General features: G+C 39.2%; 1 protein-coding gene across 1 annotated transcript; it reads right to left on the bottom strand.

Annotated features, from left to right (window-relative positions):
• Positions 1-1,977: 1,977 nt before the first annotated feature.
• On the bottom strand, positions 1,978-20,151 carry SLC6A1 (solute carrier family 6 member 1). The gene is made up of 14 exons (XM_072875709.1): positions 19,917-20,151; positions 19,077-19,208; positions 17,517-17,617; positions 15,643-15,752; positions 15,391-15,523; positions 13,849-13,983; positions 13,628-13,731; positions 13,192-13,316; positions 10,774-10,886; positions 8,482-8,613; positions 7,813-7,915; positions 6,424-6,524; positions 4,152-4,319; positions 1,978-2,082 (listed from the first exon to the last, which is right to left on the bottom strand). The coding sequence occupies exons 1-14, from the start codon at positions 20,149-20,151 to the stop codon at positions 1,978-1,980; spliced, it is 1,797 nt and encodes a 598-aa protein (XP_072731810.1).
• Positions 20,152-20,839: the final 688 nt, after the last annotated feature.

A 20,839-nucleotide genomic window follows, 5' to 3' on the forward strand; every position in this document is an offset into this window, starting at 1 on the left:
CTACAACACTATTTTGTGCTATATGATACGTTTGTACAGCTTTTTGCTAAACAGCAGGTCTGTCAAACATCTGTCATAATTGTTTACAATCAAACATTAAATACTGCATTTTTCTTATAACAACATGGGACTTGATTACATTAAACAATAAAGAGAAAGTTGGAATTTGTATCCTTAGTCTAATGAAATTCACAATTATAATGTGTATGTATCATGTATAATGTTTGCGTAGGATGTACGGTTTTCCTCTAAATCCCAAAGACGTACAGGACTTTTGCATTTCAGCTATAGCCATTTAGGATGTAGCTTAGATCTCATAATATTTTACAATTGATCTATGTATGAAACGGTTTCGAATCTACCAAACATACTCTTGAGATTTTATGATGTAGTTTGAAATACATGTGTATTATATATATATATTATTTCTACAATAATGTGCTTGACATTCTGAGAATAATACCTTATTGCAAGAACATGTTTGTCACCTTCAGACAAAAACAACAAAAAACCCAACATTCACAGTTAACATGTTTTTCACGTAGTAGTTCTACATAAATTGTGCTATCTAACATTGTACGTTGCACAAAAATTTGCTGAAAAGCATGTTTCATTGCACAGTTCTGTCACAGTCATTTACAATCAAACATCAACTACTGCATTTTCCGTAATCCTTTGTGTCTGTCGTATAGCTGCCAAACGAGAAATACCATAGAGGGCTAACCACTGCATTTTCCACACAGGGAAAAACTGCCATGAGCTGAATGGGCTTTTTAGCTATGTGGCAAATGCAGGCTGAGCCCAGAGTGGAGATTTTTATATATTATTGAAATAGCTTTCCCTCGTGCCTTCATCGCCACAAATAATATGTAAATAAAACCAAAACTGTTTTCAAAGTGCTAACGATCCATATTTTATAATTTGCTTATTAGAAACTGTTAAAGTCCTTTAACAGATTAAAAAGAACAGTTGAGAATTAAACCCTAAATTAGAATTACAAGGATAAGCTTCAATCTTCAAGCCATTGTTTTGGTTTCTATTTTGGTGGCAATGCAATACCAGTAGAATAGTAACAGCATAATAAAAGCTCAAGGACTCTGAGCTTGAATTGCAAATACTTTGCCTTTGTTTTACTTCTGGGAATCTTTAAGAGCTCTCGGATATTACTTCTCATTTGCTAAAAAAGTTAGAAGTAATATTTTTGCCTCTAACATCTGTGATTCATGTCATACTGATTCACAAAGATATGTTCTTTTTATAAGAAATAGTATACGTAATTTTAAAGAAATTTACAATCTTGTTTGACAGTTATCCTGAAAGGCTAAGTACAGATAGCCTTTACAGCCATTCCATGCTCTATTGCCATAAATAGCCATATAACTTAATTTGCACTAGGAATGTTTATAAAGGTTCTGTCTACTGTTAATTGAAGGAACTCTCTTCCCCCTCAAATGGCCTTGACTGGAGCAAATTTTAAGGGCAGGCTTTTTCACTGGAAACCACTTGTTTACAAAATACTTCATTCTTTTGTACAAAACAATTCCAAACTTAATTTTACTCCTGCAAAGTCAGAAATAACAGTCTTGGGATTCAGCAGTAAGAAATATTGATAAACTACTAAAAATCAGCAGCACAAAACTTCAAATAGTCGTGCTAAAAGGTAGATTAAAAAGGTCTTGGCACATCAATTTACAAATTCCAAGATATGCAACTATTATTGTTGAAGGATAAAAACATTAACAGTCTGTGGATTGCCAGAGAACACAAAACACTGTCAACATCTGAGCTCGCGCAATGGTTGGATCATACCGATGGCGATTCCCTTATAGTGGAGATGACCTTTTTTCTTTTTTTCTTTTTTTTTTTTTTTTGCCACTAGAGGTAGGTAATTATATTCTCAGACGTAAATTTGTGGTCATATTCAACCATATTTTTTGTTTTTCTGGAGTAGTATTGGTACTTTTACAATACAGAAGTTTAGATGTAGGCTTCTTTGTTTGCAGAGTTGCTCTGTTGGGCCTGGTCTGGCCCATTTTCAGGATGAGTGATGTCTTCACTTGGCTGAATCATTACTTGGATGCGCTGTTTAAAGAACAACAATAAATGTGAGGTAGTCAAAAAACTGTTTCTAAGCTTACTTTTTTTTTAAGGCAATCCTAAACACCTCTTTCTAGGCATTAGAACTAACATGAAAAATCCTGTCTATCTCCCAAGGGACCAAAAAGGTAGTAAATCATGTATATTAAAACCAGTTTTAGCTGTGTTCTGAACATGACAGTAGGAGTTGAAAGACCACATGCAAAATGGTAGATGCCACCAGGCATTAACAACTGAGCATGCCTAGGGAAAAGAAATGAGAGACTGCAGTGTGGGGCAGGTGAGGAGAGACTCCTCTGAGCCCACAGGTCAAGCACAGAGGCTGCAAGATTGCAGTGGGCAGCAGGGACTCAAAGCTGGATCTCAGACCTGCTGGTGACCCTCCCCAGGGAGCAGAACGGACTAGAGAGCACTGGCTGCAGCTTCTGGGAGTTACTACCTCCAAGGATACAGTAGGTAAAGTAGACTTCTATTTAAGATTGTTTGATTTCTATTCTGTCTTTCCTAGTCCTTTTGTGTTCTCCATTCATGAAGCTTATCTGCCTAGCTCACATTTGGATTGAAAAGAGAGCCCAGTTTTGATCGTCAAAGCCTGTGAGTGGTGTAGGCTCCTCCTATTATCTAATGATCATTTGTCGATGCTTTCAAAAATGAGACCTTAATCCACAGCAGGACTGAGATGAGGAACTTTTACTGTGGTCTTATACAACTCTGCCCAAGAAGCAGCTATATTTCAGAGCAACAATTCTCCATTTGCATGCAAAAGTTTCCCTAAGACCAAGGAAAAGATACTCAAAATGTAGCAGCTAAGAACAAGCGGGGGGGGGGGAATGACGGACGGACCGGAAATTTTTTTGTAGACTTCTTTAAATCATCACTGAGTCTTTTAAAATTTGCTGAAGACAAATGTTTGGATCAAGATCTGAGCAATTCATGAGGCATTACTTGTCAATTCTGCTTAAGATCATCTGTCCCTTTGCAAAAATGGCTCTGTCAGCTGATTTTAGAATATTCCAGAAATTCTGACAAATTCATTTTGACACTCTTTGGTTCCCACAATCATGGAGGACAGAGATGTATGTTTCAGTACTCGTGCTGAAGAAGTGTCTGTTACGCACAGAATGAGATTATTGGCTGGAGAGGGAAAACTGAGGGCGCACCCAGATTAAAAAAAAAAAAAGAAAAAAATAATGGCAATTGCACATAATTACTGAACAGTATACAGGTCAATAACCTTGTTAACATTTCACACTCCTTTAGCAGCATTTCTCTGAGGACCTTAAAATGGATTTAAGCCATACAATGCCTCTCTCACATGGGAAGTGTCATCTCCTTTTAACGGATGGAATAAGGAATCAGGGAGAGACTAAGCACACAGTGCAATGAGAAAAAGCCCTCTAACGTTCTTCATGAAGTAACTGTTCATAGAAATCCCTTAAATAGAGACTACAGGGAAGTGCAGCATATTCATAAAACATGCTCCCATGATTTTACTTGTACTTTCTCGCAGCTGCAGCAGAACAAGGCAGCCGTTGTAAGTCCGAACAGGTGGAATGCAGAACAGCAGCTCAATCTTTGATCACATTGCGGGGAGATGCTGAATATGGTCACTGTGAGAAGACTCATGGAAACCAAGAGTGATGTGGGTTTAGTCCTAAGAGTTTGATTCCAATTCCTTAGAGCATCACCTGCCTTGATACATGACAGTATGTCCTGCATTAATAAGGACAAATTTACATATTTTGTAAACTGATACTTTGTTTTCTAGGTGTAAGGAGCTGGGATGCAAAGTGCCTGGAACTGTCCAAGCCCAGAGCTAAGGACCACACTTAATGCAGTGAATGATGTTTAACAACAGATGGTACAGACACTGTCTTGTCTTTTGTCTGTTTGGTACGTGTTTTTATGTTTTTCAGCTCGATGCAAAAATAACTGGGCTAAGCAAGTGTGGCCACAGGAAATATATAGTAAAAAGAGCTGCCCAGCAATCTTTTATCAGTGTGCACAAGGTCTCGCAAGATGAAATCACGCAGTCAGGAAAAAGAGAGACTTACCTGTTTCAAGGAGCCTTTCAGGGTTAGAAACATATATGCCATATAGCCTGGTATCAGCACCATAGAAGACAAAGCCATGAACCAGCCAACCCCTTGGCCCCATTTTGGGAAAACGTAACTTCCCATCGTGAGAGGAGTCATTTGGACAGCACTGAAGATAAATACTCCCTGCAAAATACAGCGGAAAAGAAGATTTGGATGAGATTTCCAGAGTGTTCTGTATTCAAGCGTTTTTCTGGATTGACTTGGACCTCAAGCCTGCCTTTACATCCAGGCAAGGAGAAAAGGGTTTCTCTAGTCTCTGGTGATGGCTGCTGGGCACTAGCTTGTAGATGGGGCCTGCAGGTCACTCTTCCAGATGGAGGTTGCAGAAAACAGGCAAATGTCAGCCCACTGCACTTACTGATTCCCTGCTAGCTTAACATCTAGTGTGGGAATGTGTAAATAACTGCACTGTAGTTCTGAAATTGTGAAGTTGTTTGTTTGTTTCTACTGACTTTCTTATTGGAATAATAGTATCAGTGCAGCTCTACTGTACTGGTCAGCAGCAGACTCCTAGAGGCTCTGAATAAGGAGTGTTCTTTAAAGCCTGGCTCTGCATTGACCTCCCTAATATCACCACACCTAAGACTGCTTGGCCCAGAGGCTTTGATATTGTTCAGATCCTCAGATCCAGCATTAATGGAAAATGAGGGCAGTCAGAATGGAATCCGTGGTTCAGTAAGTGGCTACAGATTTATCTGTATAATAGAACTTATCTTACGAAATTAAAAAACCACTTTGAATTTTGCAATAACAAGAGATGAGGAGATAGTTTTCCAAGAAGCTTCTTACCAAAATTAATCTTAATGTTTCAAGTTAACACTATATTTTCACATACATGACCTGCATCTCAGCTTATCCAGGCATGCTGGTACGGGGAATCCACTGGTACTAGGAGAGTCCTCAGATAACCTGCACAAAACCAGAGGGAAGGGGGCTATTGGGAAAGATGGGGGTCCTGGGGAGTAATACCTGCATACACATATGTACTGTACCATTGATCAGCAGCACTTGTGGGTTGCTTTTGTGTTGTTTTCAAACAGATGACCTGCAAACATGGTACTTCTTCCTTTAAGTTCCCAAGAAGACTCCTATCCTGGCCTGTTTCAAATGTCTAAACCAGCTTGCTAAACTGAACCAGCAAAGAAGGAAGCTCATTCTGATCCCAGCTTCAGGCCTTGTGCAGAACATACTCCCAGAGAGGAGAATGCAGAGGGGCAGATTTTATTAGCACATCATCACCACCTGTGAACTTGCTTAAGACTTTACAAGACAGGAGAAATCTGGTAAGTTTTACATACAATGTTGGTCATCTTCCCACTATACCACTAAAACAAACAAAATGCATTTTCTATGCCTTCCTGAACACTTGGTTTCAGAAAAATGAAAGCTGCCTTCATCTGGGTAGAGATGAATCAAGAACCCTCAATATCAACACATCTCTGTGCCTCTCTTTAGTGCTTTTTGTTTGCTTTTCTACGGGTACTTATATGGGAATATCAGAGAAATAGCTGTGAGTGAGAAGTATTGTGTCATGTGTAATAGTGTCTACTTGATTACAGTTTTTTATATTGCATCGGGGTTGACTACATTATGTGTAGTAAATCTACATTTCTTTGCTTATTACTTCAAAACGTACTGTATGGGCTTAACTGCATAAAGCTTAGAATCAGGAAAAGACTGTACTGTGGTTTCCAGTGCACAAAATCCTTGCAAGGTTTGCCAGAAAAAAACAGTAAAAATGTAGTATAAACTGGGTAATATATTCCACAGGATCCCAAGAGAGAAGAACATCAGTTTATAGTACTAGTCTATAGTACTAGTACTATAGTACCAGTACTAGAATAGTGCCTGTGAAGGAGTTCAGTTCACAAAATGTGCATATAGAAAATTTAAACTTTAGAGAGATTGCTACATTTTATGTACAAATACAAGAAATGGTCAAAATTTGTTTCTTACAGTTTTCTATCTCTGCCACACTCTTGACTAGTTACCATTTCCAGAGGACTAATACAAATCTTGAAATTGCACAGGGCCTCTTTTCTTAGGGCACAGGCTTCCTCTAATGACACTGGTTTTTGCCTGTTGCCTTCAATGGAATTGCTCAAATCCTTAAAAAAGGAATGAGGTCAGAGTTAATATGAACCTGTGGGGGTGGAAATGACAACGCTGTAGTACATAGGCCACCTCATTTACATCCTTTGAATCATAATAAAAGTTTGTTCCTTACTGCCACAATGATAGGAGTGAAAAATGACCAGCAGAGTTTCCACCAGATGCAGGGTCTGTATCCCACCATCTCTTGGATGTTGTCATAAAATCTGTTAACACCTAAATATAGAAACAAGAAACAGTATAGAAACATATCAGAGAATTGATTCAGTTGAAAGCTCAGTGGTTTTGAGAGACACTGTCATAAACGATGAGGTATATTTGGAAGCTCTATACGGACCTCAACATAACTTTTCACCTATCTGAATGGGAAAGAAATGTGCAAACTCAGAAGCACCATTTGTTCTCATTCTTCCACATGATAATTAATTAATTAGCGACCAGCAAACTTATTCCCATGCAAAGGCTGAGGAAGTCTGTACATCTGAAGGTTAGAGGCAGTAAATCGCCCTTGGTTAATTTCAATTCTAAGTTTTATTAGAACGAGAGATTTAGAATGATATTTTACAAATTAAATTAAAAAAAAATTCCATCCTAGCGTTAACTAGCTTCCCTCTGTGTGGATATATGCACACCATATACAGGCAGAACTGCATATGAAATCAAAGAGTAGCCCTTCTGCTGCTGCTGTTACCTACCAGCACTTCATCATCTTCTAAAAGGTATGTCTTTCATATTAATTATAACTGTGTATTTGATTGCTTCATTATTGAGCTGGTGTATTTTTCCATTCGCATTTTCTGGATTCACATGCAGTACCTCTCCCCTGTAAAATGCTGCTCTGTCCTCTTAAGCCCATTAAAGGACAGCAGAAAGATGACTCCCGTTATCTAGCTCTGAATCAGTTTTGTAATAAAAGCTGAAGTGCCTTAGTAATCATGGGAGTAGGTCCTTGGACTAGCTAACATAGAACTAAGGTCAAATGTACAAATACTCTGGCACGAATATGATACATATTTATTAATCTTTATATCCAGAGCTTGTCAGTCCAGACTTGGATATTTTAGGGCAATTATGCAAGATACAACTGACCAAGGAGCCTGGCTCTCACTGCAAGATCCTAGAGTGACGGCGTCATTTCTGGAAACGAAACGTTATGAAGTCCAAAAGACCTACGTCATTATGCTGAGAACAGCAGTACCTCACACCTCTGAAGATCCAGGCTTTCCAAGGAAGGGGGATAGAAAAAAGATGGAGATGTCACCTATTTAGTATTCCTGTAACACTTAGCGTTTACTGACTTCCAGGCTTAAACATAGGGTGTTTTAAAGAGGCAGGAGTACCTTCCACAAGCCAACTTTGAGTCCTCAGTGGAATTATATGCATAAAAACCAAGGGCAATTTCAGTTCCATCCTCAGCATGTGCACGCACAAAAGAACAAATCAGTAGATGAAGTATCCTTATGATGTGCAAAACTTACGGAAAAAATAGAAACATATTGTTTACCGTAGCACCAGGATATTGAGATGCACTCAAAGAATACAAGGAACAAGAGACTCATTCCACTAGCAGAGTAGTAGTCAAAAAGCTTAAACACATAGATTCCACCCTAAAACATATAAGAAGGAAGTGTTAAATAGTAAGGACTCCAATTTCAAGATAGATTAAAATGCAAGCTACAAACTAACAGTGGCAAATAGGTTAGGGGCATATGAATGTAAATTAATTAACGTTAACAGGTTACAGTCTTACAGCGCTTGAGATCAATACTGACAAAAATTAGATTACTGCTAGAATTCAGTTAACTGGTTTGACTTCACTTTACTCCTTTTTGTTCAGTAATTCAATCATTTTCCTGAAATAGTTTGCAACCTAGTAGATCACAGGAAGCACTGCAGAACATCCCTAGCTACCACCTGTTGGACTGTAAGACAGATTGTAGAGACGTGTATTTTCTTGTCACCTGAACCATGAAGTAGGCTTCACTGCATCCACGGACTACAGGCATTTTACCCTTATAAGTTAATGTCTGCTGCCTGAAATCTTTAGACAGTGTTGATGAGAGATCCCTGCCACTTCAATGGCTTGCAGTGGTTCCTGGTTGGGGCGGGGAAGGGGGAAGTAAAACATCTGCTGTATGTCAGACACAAGATCACGTTCTTCTACAGAACATACCTGAGTAATATTGGACAGCCCTATCAGATAGGAAACAATGCATACAACAGCAATGAAGATTTCTCTTCGGTTGCGCAGTAACTTTGGAAATTCATCCACCAAAGCTGTTATGAATCCTTCCACAGTGCAGAACTGCAAGTAAAGTTAGAAATACAATACCATGCAATGCACTACAACAGCAGGATTACATTTAGGGGAGGAGTTTTCAATACTACTCATCACTGGCCTAAGGCTGCATCCATTAAATGATAAATGAAAATTCACTTGACTTCAGTGGAAGCAGTGCTTCTGAATGCCTCGTTTCTGTCTAAAAAGATTTGTGCGAAAAGATTTCCAGCTAGAAAAACAGTCAAAATTCCGAATTATGAACTATAGCATGTGCTTTATGAAGATAAAGTGCTCTTTCTTGTGACAGAAGACAATACACCTACAGTTGAAGGCTTTGACCCCTAGATCCTTCAAAAACTTACACTTCTTTCTGTGATTTACTCACATACATGAAAGCCAACAGACACAAAAAGTGTAATCGGATCAGTGCTTCAGAGTGAAGCTTAAGGACACAAGACTGATTCTCATATATTATAGATCAAATACTTTTGGTATCCTCAGAAAAGTCAATGCAATGGTAAGATTTTTGCTGAGGATGTGGTCTTCCAAACGGAAAGCATGGCTATACTTCAGGTTTTTACTCTATGTATATATATGCAAAATAAATGTTGTCATTATGATGGCTGAAATAGCAAAAAACAGAAGGTATGCAAATTTATATTAATTTCCAGCAGTGCAATCAGAATTTAACCAATAGTTATAGTTCCTATAAATTATAGCGTATGAAATGTTTCAGTGATAGACAGAAAATGATGAAAGCATGACAGCCTGTAGATATATATTCTTTTTAATAATATTAGGCTACCTTCCTCAGCTGTTAGTTGCCTAGAGACAAGTTCTTTCAAGAATATTTTTGACCCAATTAATTTCACAGTAGTTTCCCCCCAGATCGAGCAATAGGTTTTAATGTCAAGCCTGAAGCTTACTGAAAAACAAAGAAATAGAAAACATACATTTTCAGCTTTCTTTCCTGTTGCAGGATAAAACGCCCTCTTGGTCTTTTTGTATTTTGGTTCACAGGCTGAAGTCAACTTGGATTTGTAGAAAATGATGGATTTTCTCTACTGAAAGACTAGTACAGTCCTAAGCTAGTATTTCTCATATTTGTTCATGTGCTGTTGAGACTGTGCTAATGACTGTAAGGTGCTGGTTTGACAACTGCAACTGACTGCAAGTGGATTAACACATCTGCCTATGACTGGTCACACACAAATGACCAAACGTTTCAGCAGGCAGAAGGGACTTCCCTGACAAAGTCTTCAAAGTAGGCTTTGCAAAATAAGACAGGCAATAAAGCACTCTCTTTAGTGCTTACAAGTAGTTGATTGCTCTCTGTGTTAAAAGTGTTACTGATTAATGAATGCTTTTGTTGGACATAGTCCTTTCTCGCATGTAAAGTGCTTTTTCTTGCTCTGTGTGCTGTTTTCCTGGTTTTGCAATAAACATTTTTTAATGATTGCATGACTGACTGAATTATTTCATTATTTCATTATTTAATCTAGACAGTAACTCTGGAGAATATTTTATTTCGAGTTGCAAAACCTCTAGGTTGTGCCTTCCCATTAATTTCCAGTTGTCAGATACCATCTATAACTCTTAGCTAAGGCCTGAACCAATAAAGTCTTGATCCTTACCATTGGGAAGTGATTGCAGAACACACTAAGATGCAGAATGTCCTCAGGAACGAGCCTGCTGCCTCCTGAATTTCCTCCTGACATTCATACGCTTAAAATGAGATGTGTGCTGCACCTTTTTGCTCCATCTGGTAAGTTCTGAAGTCGCCCTTCAGAAATATTTGTGGCATCTAAACCTTGTAAAGCATACCCCAGTGTCTCCCACATTGATGAACATTGCAAAGGTATTTTTTAATATTGTGATTGAACGGTTAAGATTTCAAAGAAAATTCCTTTTGTCTGCAGACTAAGTTTTCTGCACATTTTGTATATGCTTCCAACAGTTCATGAAAAAGCAAAAGTGTCTTAATATCAGTTTTTGGCTATCCCAGGCTCCTTGAACCTCTTAGTCTTTCCTCTCCTTAGTACCTCCTATTATTTATCTAATTATTCCAGAAACCATTCTGCACCACTAATAGCTGGCAGTGCAGAATGCACAGAGAGAGGCCAACCTTGTACCATACAGTTGCAGAAAAATTGTCTTCATTATTCATTTTTACACCAGTTTTACCTGACTGTCAATTCCGAGCATAAGCAACATGGAGAAGAACAGTATTGCCCACAAAGGAGAAATGGGTAACTGTGTCACTGCTTCTGGATAAGCTAGAAATGCCAGTCCAGGGCCTGGTAGGAGAAACAGGAGAGAAAATGTCAATGTGATTGATGGGGTGTTGTGATTATTTGCTTCTGTTGATGCCTCAGCATTGATTTGAATGCCTCAGCCATGGATGCAGCATCTGACCAGGGGTTTCAGCTTGATCAGTGTTCACTGACCAAGAAGTCAGTGCACGTATCTTGCTTTTAAAATAAACCAACCAAAACAACACCACCAACAAGAAAACAAAACAAAAAACCCCAAACCCAACCAACCAAGCAAGCAAAATACTAGATGCAGTTCAGAAGCCGCTCCTGAGAGACACCTTCGTATAGCAAAGACAGGGAATGTTATCCTTGGCTAGGATTACATCTTCAGGTACTGATCAGCTTTCTCTGCCTCTCAAGTAGTTACCGATAGCTGTAATCTTCTGCTTTGCACCAAGTAGTTCAGAAGAGAAACAAAGCTCAGAAATGGAGAAGCCACTTTCCAGCATTTACAGGATGCCTATTTGCTATTCCTTTCCATTAATGATCTTAAAATACACATTTTAATAAACTGTGTAGTTGTAAACAGGCAAACCTTTTCATTTGTCTTCCTACTAACTGCTGATGGGGGCATAGTGTTGGAAGGGGAATATAAATTCTTAATAAAAATGAAGGAGCTCTTTTTGTTGTCATAGCATAACTGGCAACCAGCTGATGTCAGGTTAAGAGGGAAACCCGTAGCAAACTAAATAATCACAGCAATAAAATTAGTGTGCCTCACCTAAGGGGGGTATCTGATTTTTCAGTTTCCATTAAAAATAAGTCTGTCTGTGACAATTACTTGGACATATATAGCTTTCAAACCAGTGAAGCAAGGACTGGCGTTAGACACCTGAATTGTCAAAGTAAATGCAGTGCCGATTTTGAAACAATTATTCGCTAGCAATAGCAGGTATGATTGGAATGCCTTCGAAATGGCAGCAGTAAAAGCAAAATAAACTTAAGATAAGCACATTCTTAATTTCACTCTGTTACGCATTCCGCCAAAATGCGGCTATAGCTTTTAATAATGTTTGTTTTACAAAGCTGTATAAAAGATCACAAAACAACATCTCTCATGGTGCTAAAATAAAGCATCAGTTTCTGAGCTTGCTAGCAGAAATAGAAGCTGTAATTAAAAGGTCAAATTTCCAAATATCCTTTGCAATTACTGGCCACAGGAGGTCATGTGCATCTTTGAAAAGACTATTATCTTAGGTACCTTAAAATGCATTTAGGAGCTTAATATGATATGAAAATATTGTTTTGCTTGGAGGTGTAGTCTTTATATAGTTATATCTGTATCGAATACATAAATCCAAGAAGCTTATTTCACACACCACTGACTTTCCAGAGCATTTTTTGACAACAGTGTATGCCATCATAATTTTTTTGCTAATTTCTTTGTATGTGTAGTTTATTGAAGATTATTTTTAGGGCTTAAATTCTCTGCTTTTCTAACTACGGGAATATTTCATCAATGGGATACGTTTGCTAGTATAATAAGAGGTATTTTGTCCACCAGCACCTTCCAACCAAGCTTTCCGTTATCAGATCCCTCCCTGTGGCCAGAACTGCTAAATGAGTATCTGGTACACCAGCTGGGTTAGGGCAACCATCTGCTCTGCTACTTTAAGCTTTTTCATCTGGAAGAAAGACAAGGGATTGCAAAGAATAGCAGAATCCTTCCATGGACATCTTACTGCCCTAAGTAAAATGACTTTCATAATAAAGGGTCCCATAAAATTGGCTGTAGGTCTGAACAGGTGAGAAATGGATCTGCCTCAAAGGGCTTAACCTTAAGAAACAGTAAAAGGAATTTAAAAACCTAACGGAATTTGAGAATATAGGCTCCAAAACCATTATGACCAGCATTCCTCCTTTCAGTTTGCTTTTAAGAATTTCAGTAGCAAGAGGCTCATAATCCGATGTCACAGCTAAGCACTGAAGCAGCAAACTGTGCTGCCACCTCTTGTAAATGCATTCCCTGTAAGTAGTATTCATTAGCATTCATTGCGCCAGCCCAAGATGAGTCTCTGGCTGACCACTCTCCACACCAAAGGTTTGAGAACATTAGGCAGGCAGTCTGCTTGACAGGAAATGATTTTGCTGGTGCTGCCTTGAGAGGTCTGAAACAATGCTCTAATGCTCTCCCTTTTGCAATCAGTAAGGGCGACTGAAATGACAGGGAGCTGAGGAGTGTTTTGAGGGAGGGATTTTGAACAATTACATGAAGCAGCCGGATACAACGTACAAACAACAGATAACTGATACCACTGAACAACTCAGAGAAAAATAGATTGGATACCTGATGCTGCAACATCTGCAATAGGCCTCTTTGTGACATTAGCCATGAATCCAACAATGGAGAAGATGACAAAGCCAGCAAACATGCTTGTGCATGAGTTTATGCAGCACACTATGATGGAGTCCCTGAAATAAAGGTAAGGTGCTTTAAGCAGTAGGTAAAGCAATGCTACTGCTCATCAGTGTATTACCCTTTTTTCCTGTGAAAAGATTTAATGATTTAGGATTTCACAGTTTGGGTTCCGTGCTGAACAAGTCATAGTGTCTCTCCCATTACTGTAAATGCAGTTATACATCTCATTCCTAGTTAGATACGACATTTAATATTCCGATCCGAGACTACACTTTATTGCAATGATATAGCACACTGAAAGACAGAATCCAGCTCCGGCTGAGAGAGGAAAGTCCCATTGTAATATATGCAGTCATCTGCTTACCTGTAAACATTATTGTGGAAAGGGTTGTAACTTCCAAGGGCAATCAGTGAACCAAGACCCAAACCATAGGAGAAGAAAATCTGTGTGGCAGCATCCAGCCAAACCTGATTGCAGGAAATAATTTTTTTAAAAATCTGTTTCTGCACTTGAGGAGCAGGTCATATGTCTGAAAGGTGAACAGTTAGTAGTGAAACTTTTGTTTACAAGGATTGAATATTTACCTCAGAGTCTGAAAGCTTACTGAAGTTGGGAGTTATATAGAATAAAATGCCTTCCTTTGCTCCAGGCAGTGTTACACCACGGAAGAACAAGATAAGCAGCATAACATAAGGATAAGTAGCAGAGAAATATACCACCTGATGTGAAGAAACAAGACATTGTAAGTGTGGAAGGAAGAATGATCCGTGCTTGTTAACACTTCAGAAAATATTTGCTCCTTAAAAACACTGTAGCAGCAACCGAGGCTGACTTTTAAAATTGAAGCATTTATCAATGGAAAAGCTTGGTGAGGAAAGGGGAGTGCCTACTGCAGAATTCCCTAAACACCATGTCTCCAAGGCAGGTGGCTGTTGCTGACTTTCCTGAAGGTGGAATTTAGTGGACTAGGATATTTTTGCACAAGGAGCTCACGCTTTTCTTTTCTTATATTCAGCAAGGGGAGCTCCCTAAAGCACAAGGTTCTGGTACTCCTATCCTGCTTGTAGAACAACATCTGTTCAATTATTATCCTGCTCTCAGACAGCTGCTTTTGTATTTTTAACACTCTCTCCTCACCTATGTTATGATATAATTGCCCTACAGGATCCTACTCTCTTGCCTTTTCAAAAGCCTTATCAAAAAGACACTATGAAGTCAGACTCCAAAGAAACAGTCAGCCCTTTTTTGCCACCTTCTTTGCAGACAGGAGAAATGACATGGTTTGGTCTGAGCTCAACCAGGCCACGTTCAACATGCAGCTTGAAGTGGGTCACAGTTACAACTATCTTGTCAAAAGTTAACAATTCATTCTTTCAGTGTGAAAAAATCCTAGGTCCTCTACACCAGGCCTGAGGTCTTAGAACCCAAGCCTTCAGTTGCCACCAGGCCTCATGGCTGGGGCTTTTCATTTCCCCAAGATTTCTTCCTGCCATTTTGGGGAGAGAGAGAGCTATATGCCAATGTCAGAAGCTGTTGCCCTTTCGTTCCTGGAGAAAGGTCTGTCAATAATATAAGTTCCTTTAATTCATTAGTAAATTCTGTTTTGCACTCAGAAACCAGCCAGACTCCAAGACGCACAGCATGCAAGCATGCCCGTGGTAAGAACCGCCTATGGCTCTCACTTAGCTTAAGGAAAGGAGGGAGTAACTCTTACATGCGATACAGCTTCAACACTTACATATCCAAGTCCTGCAAGAGCTGTGCAATAAATGCATGCTTCTCGCTGAAGCCAAAACACTGCATCCTCACTCTATTGCTATCCAAACTAGCTAGAATATTCATCCCAGGAACAAGCAGACATATCTTTAGGTAATTTTATACCTGGCAAAGCCAAGAAGTCTATAAGTGAAGATACCATCCACGACTGTGGTCAGAGCTAGCTACAGAGGAGCCAGCTCTTTCAAAAACACTGTGCTGTATCAGTTCAAGAAAGACAGAAATGAAATACTTCACAGAGCTGTTCCAGCAAAACTATCCCCAGTGCCTCTTACCTCAAAAATTTTCAGAATATTTGAGTAAAATGGCATTTTTAATTGAAATATATTTACAGTGCTTTTTAATCTTACCTTTCCAGTCCAGCCTACCCCCTTCCAGATACAAAAATACACCAGAATCCAGGCAATTGCTAGAGTAATTGCTAGCGGCCATCGGATTTGCCCTGGTTTTTCCAATCCATCGGTCATTTGGTGCATGTTGCGTCTAGAATAAGCCAACAGAATGGTGTATTTGACAACTAATTCAGAAGATAGTATATGAATGATAACAAGCTGATCCTTGCATATGCACAGGAATAATACAGAGAAAAATGATCAGCTTACTCCCAGAATTCGACCACGGCACTTGTCATGTTGGTGGTGTTTGCTAAGGTATAATTGGAGAAGCAGCGGTCAGTGTTCCATGGGTTCTCACAGTGTTTCCAAGGAAGAGTCTATTTAAGAAAGAGAGAGAGAAAAACCTAAACAGTCAAACACTTCTTAAGTAAGCACTACCTCAGGTATCTCTCTCTTTACTAGAAATGACAGTTGAGTGGAGAACTAATATACTTTGAGTTCTGCAGTGCACTGATTTCCCTGGGGTACATGCCTGCCACGTAAGTTATTTAACTTCATATCACTTCTGTGAATCAGATGTGAAAATATTCTTTCTTTAATATAGCAGCCCAAATGCTTGGAATCTGATAGGCCTCTCAGCATGTGAGAGTATATTGAGTGTGCTACGAGAAACAAGGGCAGCAGAAAGGACCTCCTGGAGGTCCTGTTATCTCTTGTTGCACTAGAGGTAATAAAGGTGTGATGGTTATTGATCAGAGATTTCCATTTTCCCCTCAGGTCAGGGGACAATTAGAAAAATGTAAACCTTCTATTTTCTACATATGTCCATTACATTAAGTTATCTTTCAGAAGTTCTGAGAAGCAGAACCTGTTTCCACATGATATCCATTAGAATGAATCTCATCTAGATACAACTTAGATATTCTTCTGATGGCCAATGTTGGAAAATCCTCTCACAGAAAATGTTGTATCAGGGTACTGCATGTTTTAAATACATGGATAAGAGGCTTCAAGGGAATTAGAAGTCAATATTCATCTAATATGGGCCAGTGCACCACTTCCAGACTATGACTGACCTTTCACATCAATAACAAATCTGAGGTTAACAAAAAAAGAAATGATCATATCACTCCCAGACAGTAATTAATGCAAATTTGGGCAAGGGACAATTCTTTAAAGCTGAGAACAAGCAAGCATGAACAAAATTTGTAGAAGAGACAACTGAACAATAATGCATTAATTATTGAGACATGTAAGAATGCTTCCTCAGATGGTCAAAACCCACAAATCAGACAAGACCTACTCAGCTGATGAATCATCCTTGAGGGGAAAAAAAGGGCAGCTAAAAATAAAGTTAAAAGGAAAGAAAGCAAAGTGAAAATAACAACAACGAATGGAAGTTCAGAGCTAATCAAATCACAGACCTTCCATTCCATGGGGATTTCTTTAATAAACCCCTCCACTATTAAAACACATTGACACTATTTCCCAGATAGTGTCTATTTCCTAAATAGACAGTATTTCCCAAAGAACTAACATTTGTGTGGCTGGTATTGAAGGAAAAAAAAATAAAATCAGTTCTACACCAGAATTTTTCTCAGGGGAATGACTGGCCTGTAGGCCCAAAAGCAAAGGGGTACTAGTACTCTCGTTAGCACTGCCAGGACAAGGGGTCGGAAGCCTGAGCGTGACTTGCAGCTGCCTGGCAGGTAAGCAGAGCAGCAAGCAGGCACGCTTGTGATTAAAGGGCAGAGACAGGTAATAAGTGAAACTAAAAGGATACAGATGAAAGAGCTGTGGCTCTGAAGATTAAGATGAGGAAGTTTAAACAAACCGATAAGAAAGAGAAGCCTCCAAAATAACCTATCATTATGTTTCTCCACTGACATTCTTGGAATGGAATATTTTCCTCACAGTTTTCTATTCTACATTTCTTGTGGAGAAAAAAAAATTAAAAAGGGATTTTTACAAAATAGTTTTCCTTAAGTAAGAAATGGCTTATTCTACTGATTTCTATGCATTTTGTATTAACCTCACACCTTTACAGTGAGACAGATTAATCAGCTATCTGATTAATCTAAATCACTTTGCTTTGCATTCAACAAAACAATTCCAATCCCCCCTCCAACACACACACTTACAGTAGTAAAGGAATTATACAGGTAGTATATGGCCCACGAAATAATCACAATGTAGTAAATATTTAGCCAAAAGGAAAGGACTGCAGCAGCTAGACCCACACCTGTAAAAAAACCAAAAAGATACAAAAGAAGGTAACGTTTAGTAATGTCTGTATGAGTCTCAGTTGAAGAGCTACAGTTCAGAAGGACGAATACAACATATGGGGCAGATACCATTTACCAAATTTTGTAGAAGCTGAATTAAAATTTTAGAAGTACCATTATAAAAAGGTCATTAATTTGGGTGATAGTTCAGTCATCCATACATTTAATCTTGGTGTCCAGTTCTCTGTGTGTTGCAGTAAGCAGTCACATGTGCTGCTGCTGAGATTTGACAGGCATTTTTTACTTCTAGGGAAAAGAGCTACATCAGCTCGTTCCCTGAAACAGCAGTCCCACAGAAACTTCTGGCAGATGCACGCAAATCGAGTATGAGTTATAAGAGCAGCTAGCCATTTAGTACACTGATCAAAGTGCTTGATGCTTTGTATAATGCTGTTATGTCATCTCAGACTAAAGAAATGTCAGGGGTTCCACAATGAGAATGCCTTGTCTCCTACCCTACTCCACATGGAGACTTCAGGGGTATTTTAAAATATTCAGGCTGGTGACAGTTGCCACATGACACTAAACAGGAGGAAGTGCTCAAAATAATCAGTATAATGCAAAGCAAGGTCTATACTTTGCCCTGTGCCCCCTACCAACAGCAGTTAACTCGAGCAAAGTTAAAATACTTATCTGTGAGAAACATTTTAATCTCTCTGGATTTTCCCAATACAAAATTACCTAGAACAAAATCCACTCTAAACAACCTTTTAGCTCACCCTATGCTAATTGTCAGTCCTACTGTGTGAAGTCATCTATAACTGAATGTGTAACTCGCTCCTCTGCTGGTCCAGAATTCAGCTCAGGAGCTCTTAAGTGCCAAAGGATTTGGGATTAGAGGGTGAAAAGCAGAGTTTGTGAGGGTTGTAGGTCTGTGCAGAATTTAGATTAAAACCTTGAGGTTCTAGCAATGAGAAACCTCAAACTAGCTAAAAATCTAAGTATGAAGTGAGCTTGTCTTAAGAAATTCAGCATGAAATTGCCATCTTTGAAGTGTCCGGCTTTTGAATTTCAATAAACAACAGGAGATACAAACCTCTGTGACTGCAAAAAGAAACAACGTTTACCAAATTGCTATGAACAGAGTTCCATATCTGCTCAGACAACTATTGCTAGATTTAATATGCTATTTTGAACAGTCTTTATATGTTCCTAACAAAAAATAAAAGTTTTTGAAGTTCAAAAATAACTTTGTTGAGATTCTGATGCCTAACTCTTGCTATTTTTAATGGGGAATGAATAATACCCTAGTGTGTTTCAAAATTGTCAGTTACACCTCAAAAAATTAGGGTTTTCTGTAGAAAATTATGGTTTAAGTAAAAATATGAAAGCATAAAGAAACATCCTTGCCCTGTCACTTTGTGTATCTTCTGCAACTTGGAAACAAATGGAAAGTAATCCAAATTCATACTGTACCTTTGAACATTGGAGCAAGCTTCCACACTCCAAGGCCTCCTATAGATGTATACTGACCAAGGGAACACTCCAGAAGAAACAGTGGCACTCCAGCAAAAATTAAAGTAAGGAAATAGGGAATCAGGAATGCACCTAAAACGAAATAAGAAAAAGTCTGTTACAGTGGGGAAAAACACAACTGAGTTTCCACTGTTTCCATCCCTATTATATAGGAAAAGAAACCCACATTTTTTCTTCTTACGTGTAACTTTTCAAAAAAGTTAGTGGAAAGCACATCTACACTTCTGAACCAGTACTTCAAGAGGTAAAAATAAGGGGAAAAATATATCTCCTCATGATTTAAATATTTGCTGTTCAAGTAAAAAGCTAAAATCCAAAAGACCGTGTATTTTGTTGCCTTCATCTCTCGCAGGAGCAGGCAGATAGCACAAAGGCTTGGAACTGGCTGCTTTCCAGCTGAAGTTAGCCTTTTATGGTAAGCTCAGAGTCAGTGTTACAAGCGGTATGCAATCCTCTCAAAAAACTCAATCCAAAAGAGAGGGCTCTGAAGGGTTGGAAGGCAACGGGCTTTCGTTCTGCTCCAATGCCTTATGGTCTTTTAAGAGCACCTGCCAACTAGAAGTTAAAATAAACTCCAGAGCAGACCTCAAAGCAGAGCACCGCACTCCAAAGCGGCTCCAACCCTCCTGGACAAGCGTAAAGCAAAAAACCCCGAACCCGGAAAACACCTATACAGATGAAAAAGCTATTAAAACCAAGTTCTGTTTTCCTGATAATTTTTATGGCGAATTCTAATATACGAATGTATCGGAGGTTGTAAGAATGAAGCAGCAAACATACCTCCACCATTCTTGCCACAAAGGTATGGAAATCGCCACACATTCCCTAAGCCAATGGCATAACCTACACAGGACATAAGAAAGTCAAATTTTCCTTTCCAGGTATCTCGGTCTGGAAGGTCGGTCTTCTTCTTCTGCACTTTTACTACCAAGGTTTTAGGCTTGTCATTGGTGATCGAAGCATCAACTTCCGTGGAGATCTGTCCATCCGCCACTTTTGTCCCGTTTGTTGCCATGTCTCTGGGTTTCGCTGGAGAGGCTCTGGCAGCAGCCGGACGAGAGATTTCAGCACCAGTCCACGTGGACAGCAGCTTTGCGGCTCGCGGTTACCAACCGGGGGCTACGGCTTCGGCAGGACGAGCACAAGGGCCCCCGCCCCAGATGCCGGGGTGGTCTGCGAGCTAGCCGGCAGTCCTGGACCAGCTTCCGGGCCGGTCTGTAAAACACAAGGCCACAGAATGCAGATTTGCTTCAGCAGTACTTTCAGCGACTTAAAAACGTACGCTGACCAGAAACCTCGCTGCCGAAAGAGGGTGTCTCATTTGCAACGAGGGTGTCTCATCGAAGAGCCTGGCTCTGCCCTTTGGGCTTTTTCTTAGTGACTCAGTAGGAAGCAGAGCAGAACTAAGACAGGCCCCCCAAACAATCTCCAAGCCACAGGCACTCATTTTTTCCCTATAGATCTCTTACGAGTCTACAGAAACAAAATAATTCTAAAATTCAGCACTGTATTGTACATAGCGTACAGCCCAGATTTTTTATATATACATATATAGATCTATACACAGAAAAGATGAATCAGCAATGACATTTCTATTTAACAGCCCAGTAAATAATATATGTAACAGCCCAGAACTTGGGCAATGAAACCATTCCATTGAATTGTTCTGCATTTAAAAAACTAAAGGGGAATTCCCATGATTG

Source organism: Ciconia boyciana, chromosome 11, assembly GCF_034638445.1.
Source record: "Ciconia boyciana chromosome 11, ASM3463844v1, whole genome shotgun sequence".
NCBI lineage: Eukaryota > Metazoa > Chordata > Aves > Ciconiiformes > Ciconiidae > Ciconia > Ciconia boyciana.